This window comes from Hylobates moloch, unplaced genomic scaffold (genome assembly GCF_009828535.3).
Source record: "Hylobates moloch isolate HMO894 unplaced genomic scaffold, HMol_V3 SCAFFOLD_1, whole genome shotgun sequence".
NCBI lineage: Eukaryota > Metazoa > Chordata > Mammalia > Primates > Hylobatidae > Hylobates > Hylobates moloch.
Window position 1 is genome coordinate 68,045,627 of NW_026652276.1, and position 17,371 is coordinate 68,062,997.

The 17,371-nt window shown below is 36.8% G+C and overlaps 1 protein-coding gene across 6 annotated transcripts in view; it reads right to left on the minus strand.

The window, feature by feature from the left end:
• The window catches only part of SCRN3 (secernin 3), a 31,429-nt gene that overhangs the window by 955 nt on the left and 13,103 nt on the right, over nt 1-17,371 (minus strand). For 5 of the 6 annotated variants that reach the window (XM_032755335.2, XM_032755336.2, XM_058440972.1 and 2 more), the window contains 3 exons: nt 8,578-8,740; nt 6,524-6,698; nt 1,144-3,484 (listed from right to left, as the gene is read on the minus strand). In XM_032755335.2, coding sequence (XP_032611226.1) covers nt 3,314-3,484; nt 6,524-6,698; nt 8,578-8,740 — 509 coding nt within the window. In that variant the 3' untranslated portion in view covers nt 1,144-3,313. Of the gene's footprint in view, nt 1-1,143; nt 3,485-3,553; nt 3,613-6,523; nt 6,699-8,577; nt 8,741-17,371 lie in introns of those variants that run through there. The other variant, XM_058440978.1, reaches the window with a different exon arrangement.

Genomic DNA, 17,371 nt, shown 5'->3' on the forward strand with positions numbered 1-17,371 from the left:
CAGTACTTGAATGTTCATTTAACAAATATGTATCGAGCATCTAGCATGTGCCAGACACAGTCTGAACACTGAGCACACAACAGTGGGAATAAATATGATTCCTATCCTCATGGAGCTTCTATTCTGTGAAAAACAGATGTTAAACATGATTGACCTGTGACCAGGATCACGTGTGCCTCCAAGAGTATGTAAGAGAGACCTTCTGGTGTGAGGAAAACTCCCCTGAGGAAGTCATGTTTTAGCAAAACTCTAAAGGATGTCAAGTATTACTTATATAAAAGGGAGCACATGGAATGAATAGTGCGAGCAGACAAATACGGCCATGAGGAAGGCACATCCAAGGACATGAAAGAGCAGCATAGTAGGAACCCAAAAAAACAATGGTTGAAGATGTAATAAGATATAAATGAGGCAGATCAGTGGGATCCCTTTGGTATTTAAAGAGGTTTAGGCTGGGCACAGTGGCTCACGCCTATAATCCCAGCACTTTGGGAGAGCAAGGCAGGTGGATCACCTGAGGTCAGGAGTTCTAGATCAGCCTGGCCAACCTGGTGAAACCCCGTCTCTACTAAAAAATACAAAAATTAGCCAGGCGTGGTGGCAGGCGCCTCTAATCCCAGCTACTCGGGGGGCTGAGGCAGGAGAATCACTTGAACCCAGGAGGCGGAGGTTGCAGTGAGCTGAGATTGCAACATTGCACTCCAGCCTGGGGGACAAGAATGAGACTTTGTCTCAAAAAAAAAAAAAAAAGAGTTTTAGACTCAAAAATAAGAAAATAAACAGCCTAAGTCAACAATGGGCAAAAGATTTGAACAGACAACTCACCAAAGAAGATAAACAGATAAAAGCATGTGAAAATGTCCAACACCATATATCATCAGGGAATTGTAAATTAAAACAAGATACCATTACACACCTATTAGAATGGCCAAAATCCAAAATGCTGACAACAATAAATGCTGACAAGAATATAGGGCAACAGAAGCTCTTGTTCATTGCTGATAGGGATGTAAAATGGTAGCCACTGTGGAAGACAGTTTGGCAGTTTCTTGGGAAACTAAATATACTCTTACCACATGATCCAGCAATTGTGCTCCTTAGTATTTACAAAAAATTAGTTGAAAACATGTCCACACAGAAATCTTCACATGGATGTCTACAGCAGGTTTATTCATCATTTTCAAAACTTAGAAGCAACCAAGATGCCCTTCAGTAGTAGTATATACAGACAACGGAATATTATTTAGCACTAAAAGAAATGAGCTATCAAGTCATAAAAAGACATGGAGGAACCTTAAATGGATTTTACTAAGTAAGTTAAAGAAGACAATCTTAAGAGGTCACATACTGTATGATAACAATGATATGACATATGGAAAAGGCAAAACTATGGAGACAGTAAAAAGATCAGTGGTTGCCAGGGGTTGGAGGGAGGGTGGGATAAATAGGCAGAACACACAAGATTTTTAGGGCAGTGAAACTACTCTGTATAATACTATAATGGTGGATACATGTCATTTTATAATTATCAAAGCCCATAGGATGTACTACATCAAGAGTGATCTCTAACTTGAACTATGGACTTTGGGTGATAATGTGTCAATGTAGGGCCATCGATTGTAACAAATGTACCATTCTGGTGCTGGGATGTTGATAGTGGGGGAGGCTATGCATGTGTGTTGATAGGGGCTATATTGGAACTCTGTACTTTCTGTTCAATTTTGCTGTGAACCTAAAACTGCTCCAAAAAATAAAGTCTCTTTTAAAAAAGAGTTTTAGGAGGGGAATTCATAATCAGATTTAAATTTGTAATAGATTGGCTGCAGTGACTCATGGGTGGAAATAAAGAACAAAAATGGGTGTAGGAGAACAGTTAACACAATGGTCTAGCTAAAAGATGGTGCTAGTTTAGTCCAAGGTGGCAGCAAAGGAGAAGGTGAAAACATGCTGCCCCTAGAGAGGGAAATAAGATTCCCATAAGTGTAATGAACTGTTTGCCCTTAGTTTCCTCATCTATTAAAGGAGAGAAGAGGAGTATAGGGGTTAGAAGACAGCCTATCACTGAACCAAACTTAAGGCAAACAGAATCAACTGAGTACTTGAGTCAGACATCTTGTCTTTTGTAATGTCAACCCTATATTAGACAAGAGCAGTATCAGGCAGACGATGGTATTTATGAGAGAACTTTGAACACATAACTTTCTGAGCAGTCCTTGAATATAAAGACCCACTTCTTTATTAACCTAATTGTGCTGATAGTGACTAGTAAATACGATAATGTAACCAAATACCAAAATGGACATTCTAGAAACTCAAAAATACTTAGTGTTATTTTCAGTTGGATTTTTCTTTTGTTTATATTTGCAATTTTGAGTCTTATTTGGTAATCTTTATGTAACCTAAACAATGTTTTATAAACTTTAGGAAGATATTACTCATGTATAAAGTTCATAATATATAATGCATTATAGTGTTCAAAATGTTATAATGTTCATAATATACTAATAATTCTATTTCATTACCACTACTTCATTCTTGTTTCTGTTTTCACTGAGTGAACAGGAGTAAACAATGAGAGAGATTTTAGACCCAGAAACAGTATATCCTAAGGTTTTGGTTCTTTTATCTTATTCTCTAATCTCCCAAACAAGCTCTTCTAAAAATATATCTTATTAACGTAAAAGCCTATTAAGGAGAATGACCCTAAAAATGCTAGATAATCAGAGCTACAAGCTCACTGGTTAGCCAAGTCTTCACAAAGAGCATGTTTGAGTTTAACAAAAGTGCATTTGCAGAACTAATATACTGTATTGACAATGTGTAAATCTAGACATTTTTCTTGTTAGAGCTGGTTAATATTTGCCTAAAGCACAAACAACTTACCACTTGAGATATTTTTCAGGACTAACGAAAAATCTGCTTTCTTGATGTAACTGACAAAATGATTTGAGGGTACTACATAATTATAATAAATATAAATCCATGCATCATTTTAATGTTTCATTCTTTATATATAATTGAATACTTAGTTATTGTGACAAAAAGTTACTATGGCTAAAGAAAATAATGCAAGTACATCACCTGAAATAACACCTGTATCCCATGATACATGAATCCAATTCCAGTGCTGTTTTCTTTCTATTTCAGCAACACTATATGTAGTTTAATAGTCAAAATAACACTTGAATACTATCCAAGAATAATCAGATCTGCTCAAATTAGGTTTATATAATTTACCAAGGTGCTAGACTCCGACTTTGAAGATTACTGACCACTGATCACTAAGAACTAATATTAGCTGACCACATGATCACTAAGAACTAACATTTGACTGATAAAGTTGAATTTCATCTTTTGTACACTGAGGAAAGAGATTAACAATTTTCTCAACATCAAGATGCTTGTTTTGAAGGATTGATTCCATCTCTCTGAATAGTTCTTTCTCCAGTTTCCTCATGTTGTCCAACATTATTTTGGCTTTTTCCTAAACAATTAAAAATGTAAAGATAAACACATATACACATACACATAAATCTAACCAAATTCAACCCACCTCTACAGATAAGGTTTGTTCATGCTGGCTTCCAATTGTGGTTTGGTTCCCTTCTTGTTCTTTAGAGACAGAAAGAATGAAATGAAATTCTTTGGGAAAATCATTGCTCTAGATTGAGTTAATGCATGAATACCAAATTATTTTTAGTAGAAAAGACAAAAACAATTATAAGAGTAGTTTATAAGTAAAAAACCTAAAAGACAACAGGACAATAGAAAATCTCATATCAACTGTGTATGTGGAAGGTTGCTGAAAACTGAGGTTGAAATATTTTTATCAATTTAGATCTTTTACATTTAAAACCAATATTATCAGATTAATAAAATAGAACAATAATGTTCAGGAAAAAATCAACTAAAAGAAGACATTTCCTCTATGACTTCATCCTTATTTCAATAAAGAGAGAAAAAAGGTCCATGATTCTTACAGAAAGAAGTAATTTTTAAATTGTTGATGAATCACCATGATCAGTTATAAGGTACTTATCTGGAGAAAAAGTATGTAAGAAAAAACTTGGTCAGGTGCAGTGGCTCACGCCTGTAATCCCAGCACTTTGGGAGGCCATGGCGGGTGGATCACGAGGTCAGGAGTTCGAGACCAGCCTGCCAATATGGTAAAACCCCGTCTCTACTAAAAATACAAAAATTAGCTGGGTGTGGTGGCACGCACCTGTAGTCCCAGCTACTCGGGAGGCTGAGGCAGGAGAATCGCTTGAACCTGGGAGGCGGAGGTTGCAGTGAGCCGAGATCACACCACTGCACTCCAGCCTGGACAACAGAGTGAGACTCTGTCTCAAAATAAATAAATAAAAAGTTACTAGAAAGTGAGCATAATTTTTTTTTTTTTTTTTTTTGAGACAGAGTCTCATTCTGTTGCCCAGGCTAAAGTGCAATAGCACAGTCTCAGCTCACTGCAACCTCTGCCTCCCAGGTTCAAGTGATTCCCCTGCCTTGGCCTCCCGAGTAGTTGGTATTACAGGCGCCCGCCACCACGCCTGGCTAATTTTTGTAGCTTTAGTACAGACGGAGTTTTGTCATGTTGGTCAGGCTGGTGTCAAACTCCTGACCTAAGTTGATCTACCCTCTTTGGCTTCCCAAAGTGCTGGGATTACAGGCGTGAGCCACTGCGCCCGGCCTGTGAGCATAATTTTAAAAATTTGAACCATTATGCGGTAGAACTCTAGAAAACAAATAACCTTAACATGGACTTCAGTATGAAATTGTAGGCAGCTTTTTAATGAGGAAACACCACATTTCATATTAGTGGGAAAAAAATGGATTTTGTCTATAAATGGTATTGGAATAATTTGTTACCTTTTTGGAAAACAGAGTTAAAATCCCTACTTCATGAAATACACAAAAGTAAATTCCAGATGGACTAAAGGACTAAATTTTTAAAAAACACATATATATGCTAGAAGTTATATTTATATTGAGGTGAGGCAGGCCTTTTCAAACGTGAAATCAAGGTGCCTTAAAGGAAAAGACTAATAAATATAATTGACTAAGTTTAAAATTTTTGTCTGACAAAAAAGTTAAATGTCAAACAATAAACTGGGATAAAATTTTGCCTTATTACAAACAGTTAATATTCACATATTTTTGCCTATTTAAACCGAAAAACAAAAATAACCCCAAATCAATGGAAAAATAGCCTAAGGGAAAAGATAGACAAGTAATTTAAAATAAAATACTCATGACCAATAGACATAGGAGAAGGTTTTCAATCTTACTAGTAATCAAGAAATGTAAATTAAAACTACCAATAGGATTGACTCTCCCTAACACACAAAAGTAGTTATTTACAGAGCCAGGACCAGAACCCAGCTCTTTTACTCTTCTTCCCTCAAATTCCATTATCTTCCCACTACTTTAAGCTGTCATTCGACATCTTATGATTTTTAAGTAAAGCCTAAAATAGTTACAACTTTAGAATTTTTATTTAAAAATAAAAAATTTAAATAAAAATAGGAAGTCTGGCAGAGCTTGTTGCTTTGAGCATAAGTGAAATAGGTGAGGGGGAAAAAAAGGCACAGAAACAATGCCAACACTGCAGACAAAAATAAATAAATTATTACCTGGAGGAAAATTCATTGAATCCGTTTCACTGTGGACAGAATGTAAATGTATACACCTTGACAAAGTAAAAGGAATTATAGGCAAGAAAAACCAGGAGGTAGAAACAGACAATAAAAGATTTAAGATGGTTATGTTTTCTTTCATTGCAGGAGGTCAACAGATGGATGGCTTTAGGCAGCCTTTCCATTCCCTTCTTATCCATTATTTTTCTTTAGCGAGCTAAATAGGTATAGACATTATAAAATGACCTATCTATTTATACCAGAAAAAAATAAACTTATTTCTAGAGAAGAGATTTTGAGTGATATACTGCTCTTCTATAATGCTTACATTTTAAAATAATGAGGATGTATCACTTCTTAAAAACTAAAACTCATTATTATTTTAAGTCTCTGGGGTTTTAAGTCACTTTCAATTAATTTTAATCTGGGTCTGTATCATTAAGAACATTACGTTAAGAAACCAGGTCAACTGCTCTTTGGAGGCTTTGTAATTTTTGGTGTGGGATATATACTAAGCAAGTTACTTAAACTCTCCTAGACTCAGATACTTTATCAGCAAAGTGGGAATCAAAATAGTACCAATTTCATAAAGTGGTTGTGAAGATTAGATAAAATAATCCATGTAAAAGTACTATGTAAGTGTTCAACAAATGTTAGCTATTATGTTTAATGTACTAAGTTTCTCTACAAGATTCACAATACATGATCACAATACATGTATTCATAACCAAAGATAAAAATAATACAGCTCTACTATAGTCTGAGCATCTAAACTATTCCTAAACCTATTTCTTATAAGAAGGGAGGAAAGCTGATACTCCAAAGTTCAAAATACGGATTGAATCAAACTTTACACTTAATGATATAACAAAGAATATAATCTAGCATACCTCATTATTATTTACTACTTCCAATGCCTGTTGATGTTTTTGGTAGAGTGGGTGTCTTCTGTCAGGCTTAAAATGTGACTTCTTTTTAACTAGATCTTCAAGTTCAAATGTTGGTGAACTGGTATCCAATAGTTGTGAAATATGTGGCACAAATATGAAAGGCTTAAAAACAGATCTAGAAGGAAGAGTCTTTATTAAATTATCATGTCAATATATAAAAATATTCAGTGTTATTCTAAGTCTTCTAAGATTCTCTCTAATTAGAAGTTTCTGTTAATGATGCTACATATTAACTTGTTCCTGTCACATTAGTTATACCCATGCCTGTCTTCCCTGGTACACTGGGATCTCCTTTGGGGCAGGGAATCATACTTTATTTAGTCTTGTGTTCCCATGAACCTAACAGAGGACCTGGCACATAAACAGTGTCAGCAAAGTAATAGTTTGTCTTTCCTACTTCACATTCCACAGTTGGAGGATAAGAACAACCTTTAATGTTATAGACTGAGGATTAGGACTTGGGGTGAACATCAGCGCCAGTGTCAGTAAAGGAGGACACATGCTGGGCACAGTGGCTCATGCCTGTAAAGCCAGCACTTTCAGAGGTCAAGGTGGGAGACTCTCTTGAGACCAGGAGTTCAAGAACAGCCTTGGGCAACATAGCCAGACCCCATCTCTACAAAAAAATTAAAAATTAGCCAGGCATGGTGGCATGCACCTGCAGTACCAGCTACTTGGGAAGCTAAGGCAGGAGGATCACTTGAGCCCAGGAGTTCAAGGCTACAGCGTGCTGACTGTGCCACTGCACTCCATTCTAGCCTGGGTGACAGAGCAAAGCCCTGTGTCAAAAAAAAAAAAAAAAAAGGAAGACTTGGCCGGGCGCAGTGGCTCACACCTGTACTCCCAACACGTTGGGAAGCCGAGGCGGGTGGGTCACAAAGTCAGGATATCGAGACCATCCTGGCTAACACGGTGAAACCCTGTCTCTACTAAAAATACAAAAAATTAGCCGGGCGTGGTGGTGGGCACCTATAGTCCCAGCTACTCTGGAGGCTGAGGCAGGAGAATGGCGTGAACCTGGGAGGCAGAGCTTGCAGTGAGCCAAGATTGCGCCACTGCACTCCAGCCTGGGTGACAGAGCAAGACTCTGTCTCAAAAAAAAGGAAGACCCAAATGTTTTATTCCATTTTCTTAAAGATATTTTTAATAATATGAAAGGCTATAACACTAAGAGGTAGTGAATATAAAATCATTTCTAAATGTAATGTGCATTTTATGAGATACTAGTGACTTAAATCAAGATAGTCTACAAAAGTATTACCTAAAATGTAACTGGGCTGGGTGCAGTGGCTCACGCCTATAATCCCAACACTTTGGGAGGCTGAGGCAGGCAGATCTCTTGAGGCCAGGAGTTCGAGACCAGCCTGGGCAACAAGGTGAAACTTGTCTCTACGAAAACACAAAAATTAGCCGGGTGTGGTGGCGCACGCCTGTAATCCCAGCTACTAGGGAGGCTGAGGCATGAGAATCTCTTGAACTTGGGAGGCAGAGGTTGCAGTGAGCTGAGATTATGCCATTGCACTCCAACCTGGGTGACAGAGTGAGACTCTGTCTCAAAATAGTAATAATAATAATTAAATAAACTGAAACTATTGATATTTTAAGTTTCACATGTATTTTCTAGATACGAGTGCATAAATAAATCCTGAACAACTACATCATTTAATCTTTTTACTGTTATGAATTATCTAATATCATATCTGAAATCTGAGTAAGAAAATCTATCTACTTTCTTTTCTTGACTATGTTAAATCTATTTGTAGGAAGAAGGAGTAGGGATAATGCATACAAGAAACTATTCACATTTCCTTCCCATAAAAAGAGAACAGTTACGCATATGTGGATATTGCAGATTAAAGCCTGAACAGAAAATATATTAAAAATTATTGATCTAGTTGTATAACAAAAACTTATCCTGACAAAATTATTAAGATACTAATGACTCTATTCCATCCCCTGACTCCTTGCTGGTTTATAGTATTTTGTGGCTTCACCTCTCAGGATCAGGAGTCCCTGTAAAGAAGTGAATGCAAGGAAGGCTGGAGTCTTGAGGTAAAATAGAAACCATGCTTGCAGTGGTCAGGAATTCTCCCTCCATATTAATGCCACTTGGTTTATCTCGAAGAATTTCCATCATTGTTTCAAAAGTTATATTTCCTAGAGAAATAATTTTTAAAATCATCAAATATATATGCATATACAGATGCCTTGCAAATATGAACTGCTTTCTCTACTGATAACATGTGAGATATTAGTCTTGACATAAATTAAGGGACTGACTATAAACAAACTTTGTATCAACTACAATTAGATTCATTCCACTGTCACAAGAAAGGTATGTTATTTTAAATATAAACTATGCAAAGTCTCAAAGCCATTGTAACAGGTAAAAAATCCCTAGAAAAAGGAATTAATAACGCACAAATATATTCAATCCCATTGCCCTTACAGAATTTTTTTTTTTTTTTTGAGACAGAGTCTTGCTCTGTCAGGCTAGAGTGCAGTGGTGTGATCTTGGCTCACTGCAATCTCTGTCTCCTGGGTTCAAGTGATTCTCGTGCCTCAGCCTCCCAAGTAGCTGGAACTACAGTCACATGCCACCATGCCCAACTAATTTTTGTATTTTTGGTAGAGACAGGGTTTCACCATGCTGGCCAGGCTGGTCTTGAACTCCTGACCTCAGGTGATCCTCCCCAGCTCGGCCTCCCAAAGTGCTGGGATTACAGGTGTAAGCCACTGCACCCAGCCTATGCCTGGCTAATTTTTAAATTTTTCTGTAGAGATGGGGGTCTCGCTATGTTGCCCAGGCTGGTCTCGAACGCCTGGCTGTAAGCAGTCCTCCCGCATCAGCCTCCCAAAGTGCCAGGATTACAAGAATGAGCCACTGTGCCTAGCCTTTTGTCTTTAATTGAAAAAATTAAGTAAATATAATATAGTTACTGATTATTTGGATTTAAGTAGACCATTTTATTATTAGTTTTCTATATATTCCATCTATTCTTTTTCTCTTTTTCTCTGTTCTTTTCTTCTTTTTATCAATTATTTATTACTCCAGTTCTCCCATCAGCTTATTATTTATACACTTTAAAAAATCTTATTACTTTCTCTTAATTTACTACAGTGGGCCTTAAATTAATTCTTTACCACTTACCAATTAATACAAGCAGGACCCATACAGAACTTAGCTCCAATTACTGTCTATCTTTTGTGCTATTCTAATGCACTTTAATTTCTACTGTGTTCGTCTGGGTCTTCTGAGAAGCAGATGCCACAACGTGGGATCAAATATTTTAGGAGAAATGCCTGTGACAGAAAATGGGGAGGGAACCTGTAAAGCCTCGGAGAATCATCAGACTATGATACAATCTGGAGTCTGAGTTTAGTAGAGAAGGAAGAGAAGTTGGAGAAGTATCCTGGGCTGCCATGCCATCTAAGGAAAGCCTGGCCAGGCTGTCAGGGAGTCCTTGATCCAAGTCAGCCATTAGAGGAGTCCTGTGTATCCCTAGAATGGGCCTGCCTTTGTCTCCCTGCCGCTCTCAGTCACTGGCCAAAAGCATCCTGTGAAAAATAGAGCGCTCCATGAAATCCATGCACGATAGACTTTGGCACTGCAGCTGTGGCCATTGGTTAGAAAGTTATTATTATTTTCAACGATGTTTGTCTAGTTTTACCTATGTATTTACTGTTTCTGTTGCTCTTCACCTACTCCTGCGTACCTTGCTTCTATCTGCCTGAAGAATGCCCATTAGCATTTCTTTTAGTGCCAATTGGCTAGTAGTTCTCTATTTTATTTCACCTTTATTTTTAGAGGATATTTTTCACTAGGTATACAATTCTAAATTAGTAGTTATTATCTTTCTCCATCACCTTAAAGTTGTCATTTTACAGTCTTTAGAATTCCCTCCCTTCTGTTGAAAAGTTAGCTGTCAGCTTTATATTTGTTCCTTGAAGATATTTTTTTCCTCTGGATGTGTTTCAGATTTTTCTGTCTTTTTTCCCTCTCAGAAATCTTACTATGATGGGCCTAGGTGTGGCTTCCTCTTATTTGTCCTTCTCGGGATTTGCAGAGCTTCTTGAGGCTGTTGCTTGATGACTTTTATCAGTTTGGGGAAATTATTGGCCAGTATCCTTCAACTATTGCTTTTGCCCTTCCCTATTTTCTCTCTCCTTTCCTGTTGAGTCTCCAATCTTATGTATGTGAGACCTTTTCACTGAGTCCTATATATGCTTCTCAGATCCTTGTCTATATTTTCTAAACTTTTATTTCTGTTTGAATTGGAATCTTTTCTACTGATCTTCCAGTTCACTAATGTTTTTCTCCTGTTATACCTAATCTGTTGTTAAATCAATCTATTGGATTCTTAATTTCAGTTATAATTTTTCAGTTGTATTATTTCCATTTGGTTCTTTTACAGACTCCAGTTCCCTGATGAAATTCTCCATCTTTTCATCTAATTATTTTGAATATATAATAGTAATTTCAAAGTCTGTTTCCAATAAAGCTAATGTGTAGACAGCCTGTGGGTTAGTTTCTACTATCTACTTTTTCTCTTGGTTTTCAGTCATTTGGTCTTATTTCTTGGCATGCCTGATACTTTCCATTGAATGAACTTTTATAGAGGCTCTGCATGGTATTTCCTTTCGCAGAGCATTTAATATTCTTCTGGCAACCAGATAGAATATAGGTAGATTACCTTGATCCAGTGTTGAGACTAGTCTATCCCTCGTTTGTTCTTACTTTTCCTAAGGAGTAGCATTTCTGGGATCTCAATTGAAAGCTTAGGGGTATTTCCCAGGTACCTTCTTCTTGGCTGGCCCTCCAGTCAAATTTTTGTCCCTAAGGCCTTGTGAGACTGCAAAAAATCTCTGCTTAGCTTTTAAGGCTCCTAGCAGCTACTTTCTGCTTGATTTCTCAGTGTCGTGTCTCATCCTACCTGCGTGCTGCTTAGAAGTTGGCAATTGCATTAAGAAACTGTGACATAGAAAGTCAAGGTCTTCTCAATGTGTAGAGTCTTCTCTCAGCCTTCAGGATCTAGGCTCTTAGTCTCTACTCTTTTGTGTACTCTTTTGGGTATTCATCCATGTCTTCCAACAACAGGGGTTTTTTCCCTCCAGATCTCATAGTTATTCTTGGAAGGAAGTTGGTCTAATACCAGCTACTCCTTCATGACCAGCCCGTGATTTTTAACCACTCCATTGCACTATTATGCCCATTTATTAAATACATCAGTCTCTTTTTACCCTGAAGTAGTACCAATTTCTTAATAACAGTAATGAATGTGGTGAATCCAGGTAACAAGTAACAAGTACAGTTTAAAACAAACAAACAAACAAACAAAAAAACACAGGCCAGGCATGGTGGCTTATGCCTGTAATCCCACCAGTTTGGGAGTCTGAGGCAGGGGTATCACTTGAGCCCTGGAGTTTGAGGCCAGCCTGGGCAACATGGCAAGTCTGCCATCTATTACCAAAAAAAAAATTTAGCCAGGTGTGGTAATGCATTCCCGTAGTTCCAGCTTCTCAGGAGGCTGAGGCAGGAGGATTGTTTAAGCCCAGGAGATTGAGGTTACAGTAAACTATGATCGTGCTACCACACTCCAGCCTGGACGACAGTGCAAGACCCTGTCAATCACCCAATCAATCACAAAACATAGTTTCTGCCAACAGATATTTTTAGATACTTTATATGGAAATGTTTAATTATTGTATTTCAATTAGTTCTAAAGAAACAAAAAACTTTCATTTAACATGGTTGATTAAACACAGGCATCTCCTTCCTCTCTCTCAAAACCCTTTAATGACAGTAAAGGAATGAGAAAATGAAGTAACTCGTAAAAACTAAGAGAGCATGAAAAGCAAGAATCTCTCCCCCAACCATTCCCATAATTGGGAATTAAAAGAAAAAGCTCACAGCAAGCCTATATCCACATTGTAATTCATAATATTTCAAATTAAAACTGACTTCCATATAAAATAATCTAATGTTCTGCCCTCAGTTAATTATGCAGGCTACCAACTATTTTATGTTAATGACAACAGATTTATACAAGTCTACATTCTCTTATCCAGTTTCTCCACAATATAGCCATTACTTCAAAATCAAGAAAAATAACTTATTGAATTTATAGATAACTTGTTACAGAAGTAATATATTTCTGTTAGTTTTGAAAAACACAGTAAAGAAGGTGCGCCTAAAAGCAGCCCTTGATATTAAAACTAAACAATAAAGCAAAAACCTGCCATCCACACCTATATATCAGGCACATAGTTTCAACACCTAGTGAGCCTTTTTAAGGATTTGATTCAAATCCAAATTCCTATAAATGGCAAGTTTTAATAAAAAACAGTGTCAGAACCATAATACTGTGATAATACAGGTATTATGAAAATATTTTCTGTATTCAAAACCTACAATTCTCAAAATGAAAGGAGGATTTACATGATCACTTGAGTAGCATAGCCATAAGTAATCCACTAGCAAGCATTGAATAAGTACTGAGACTGCAGTGGCAGGGTTCAGTAAAATAAATGCAAAACACAGGGTGTAATTTCATTGCAATTTAAGCTAGTTATTTAAAATATATGAGTGAATATAGATTCAATTTGGATATACATGCAGCACAGTTAATAGCTATCAGGTAGGGACAGTTGGAAAGAAGAGAGGTAGGCTGTTCTATCTAGAAAAATCATAGGAAAAATTAACTATAATGTACTGGTAGACAATGTTCTGTGAAAGTATTAGGAAGACCACATTCTTTTGTCAAAGCACGGAAAGCTAGATGAGCTATACTTCACACTTGAGAAAAATTAAGTTTCATGTCAGATGCATCTATTCCTATAATCACATATGCATTTCAAATCTACGATTCAGTTATTCTTAAATATAACTGAATTATTATTATGATGTAGTAGCTAACTGGCTTATAATTATTTCTATTTTTTTCTTTCTTTTGTCCAGTTACCCTAAACCTTAGAATTCTTGGCATTTTCCTCTCCATCTTGATTATGCATTGTTGCTCTTCATTTTTAAAGAATATCTGCTAAATTTATTTCCTGAGCCTTTAAGTTTATTACTAGCAAAAAGCACACAAGACTGATCTTTGTTAAACTATCTGCAAATTACAATTTAATTCAAATCAACTAACAATACTTTGTTAATTTATTCAATACTTACTAAGCACACACAACATAATGAATTAGGTGCTGAGAGAAAAATATGACAAATATGAAAGTCCATTTTTTTCAGTTTCATAGAGAAAAGCACAAACACTGCTGGTTTCTTCATTTGTAAAATGAAGATATCTATTTCACATGGTTGCTTAGAGAACAATATAATTAGGCTGGGCGCGGTGGCTGACGCCTGTAATTCCAGCACTTTGGGAGGCTGAGGCGGGCGGATCATGAGGTCAGAAGTTTGAGACCAGCCTGGCCAACAAAATGAAACCCTGTCTCTACTAAAAATACAAAAAATTAGCTGGGCGTGGTGGCAGGTGCCTGTAATCCCAGCTACTTGGGAGGCTGAGGCAGGAGACTCGCTTAAACCCGGGAGTCAGAGGTTGCAGTGAGCCGAGATCATGCTACTGCATTCCAGCCCGGTCGACAGTATCAGACTCCGCCTCAAAAAAAAAAAAAAAGAATAATATAATTAAATCATTTAGCACAGTATCTGGCCCTTGATAAAAGCACTTAATAAATGGGAGTAGGTGTTGCTGCAACAGCTACTCCTGATCTACTTTTTCTTTTTTTAAATTTTGAGTTGCGGGATACATGTTCAGGACGTGCAGGTTGGTTACGTGGGTAAACGTGTGCCATAGTGGTTTGCTGCACCCATCAACCCATCACCTAGGTATTAAGCCCTGCATGCATTAGCTATTTTTCCTGATGCTCTCCTTTTACAATAAGTCTAAAATTAAAATCCTTAGTATAACATGCTTTAGCATTTTCTACATATCTATCTACATGGGGGAAAAAGATAGTTTAGATAACCTATTTATAAAACTATAACATTAAGAAACTTTACAGAAAACTTTTCAACTTATAACATGTTCTTTTGGAAATTAAAATATAAATATTAACTACTTTGAAAACAATAATGTAAAGGCATTCTACAAATATTCTGTAAAACTTTTTCCTTTTTTTATATTGAGATTGGATTTATTTAAATAGCTGTATTAGCACCAAACAACATTAATAATAAAAAGTAAAAGAAACATATATACAGGGGAATGTACTCATAACTTCATGTAAAAAAATCCTTTGCCACTTCCTGTGTACCTGTCAATAAAAGACTGAAAATATCCAACAGCATTAGCTTTATTCTAGAGTCTTACTCTATTTTTGCTACAGGTCTGAGTTAATAACTTGAATTTCAAGTGGATAGGAGTGCCCACCTCCTAAGACTACTCCTACCCTACGCTCCACCCTCAATCACCAACACCTTTTGGGTGAAGTTCTAAACCCAGGAAGGGAAGAGGATGAGTTGTCCTCTCAGACAAAGGAAGATGCAAATCATCCCTCTGGGATGGTTAGGTTATTATCTCAGAGTAGTGGATTCTTCTAAAATGGAAAACTACACTCTTTACCCTCAAATCTTCCATCTAGCCTATCTCTACAAATGGCATTTCCAACTGTTCACTGGTTCCCAGCAGAAACCTGGTACTCATTTATGACATCTTTCTCTCTTCAACCTTCACTCCAGTTAATTAAGTCCTGTCCATTCTGCCACCAAAGTATATGCCAAATCTGTCCACTTTGCTCCATCTCCATGCCACCACTGCCATTTCTGGGCTAGCTAACCTTTATGAAAATTAAAGAAAGGAGCCTCTTCTTTGGGGCAGATAGTGGGGCTGGATTTCAGCCCTACTTGCCCCCTTGTGTGGGGCATGATCTCCACAACCTTGCTTGGTGGCCCTGGACCCCAGACCAAGCCATCCTGTACTGTTGTAATCAATTCCTTAATGTTTTGGCCATACCCTCATAATAACTAGCATATAATTTGTTTAATGAATACATGAGAAGCAAATATCAATCACTGACTGATCCACCTCAGAGTAGTTGCTTTCTGACTGCTTTATAGAACCATTTACCAGCCAGGCACAATGGCTCGCACCTGTAATCCCAGCACTTTGATAGGCCAAGGTGGGCAGATGGTTTGAGCCCAGGAATTCAACACCACCCTGAACTAAATGGTGAAACCCTAGCTCTACAAAAAATACAAAAATTAGCCTAGCATGGTAGTGCACACCTGGAATCCCAGCTATTCGGGAGGCTGAGGCACGAGAATAGCTTGAACCCAGGAGGCAGAGGTTGCAGTGAGCTGAGATCACACCACTGCACTCCAGCCTGAGTATTGGATCGAGACACTGTCTCAAAAAACTTTTTTTTAATAGAAACATTTTATCCTTCAAGTGAAGGAGGGTATATTAGTCACATTTTTATTAGTAGCATGACCCTTTTAGCAATTATCTGCCACTCAGTAATCTAAATAAAGCTTACTTTGCTGGAATTATTTGGAAGCAAAGGGAGAAAATACATTGGAAGTTATTTTTTAAGAGTTAGTAATAACCCAACATGAAAATGGGAAAAGGATACATTAATAAACAACTTACAAAGCAATTACAAATTTTCAGTAAATGTAAGAATATATCTAATTTCACTAAAAAAAATATTAAAATTGTAACATGCCATTTTTTTCTTATTTATCTTTGTGGGTACATAGTAGGTGTATATATTTACATGCCATTTTGCCTAAAAAATTTACAAAGGTTGAAAAAAATCCTCTATTGATAAACATGTTAGAAAATGGGTACTCAAATATTATTGGCAGTAATTTAAATTTATGTAACTTTTCTGGTGGTCATTTAACAATGTGTTTCAAAAACCTTCAAATGTACATAAGCTTTGACCTGACATTCTACTTCTACAAACTCATTTTTAGAAAATAGTCATGGGGCTGGGCGTGGTGGCTTGGCCGGGTGCAGTGGCTCACGCCTGTAATCCCAGCACTTTGGAAGGCCAAGGTGGGCGGATCATTTGAGGTCAGTTAAGTTAGAGACCAGCCTGGCCAACATGACGAAACCCGTCTCTACAAAAAATAAAAAAATTAGCCAGGTGTGGTGGCAGGCATCTGTAATCCCAGCTACTTGGGAGGCTGAGGCAGGAGAATCGCTGGAATTCAGGAGGCAGAGGTTGCAGTGAGCTGAGATGGTGCCACTGCATTCCAGCCTGGGGAACAGAGCAAGACTCTGTCTCAAAAAAAAAAAAAAAAAGAAAATAGAAAAGAAAATAGTCATGGATATGAATATATAAATAAGCTATAAGCATGTTATATAATTTCAATAATGAAAAACTAAAAATAACCTAAATAACAGGGATTTGATAGCTAAAGTATGATTCATACAATCAATCTTTATTATACAATGATTAAAATACTACCTAAGGGGATAACAAAATAATAGGATACTACATATCTGTTTTAAAAAATGAGAATGTTCTGTATATATTGAAACAGAATGATCTACATCATATATTGCTAACTGATCTACATTGTATATTGCTAACTAAAGTTACGTGGAGAGAAGTGTAAATAGCATGCTATTATTTCTGTAAAAAAAAAAATTACATATTTGTTTCATTAAGCATATATCATCTCTGGAAGAACACATAAGGAACTGCATATGGGAAAAAAAACTAAGTATCTCGGGACAGGGTAGGAAAGAGAGACTTCACTGTACAATCTTGTGTACTTTAGAATTTTGAATCATGTGAATATATTAATTTTTATAAGAA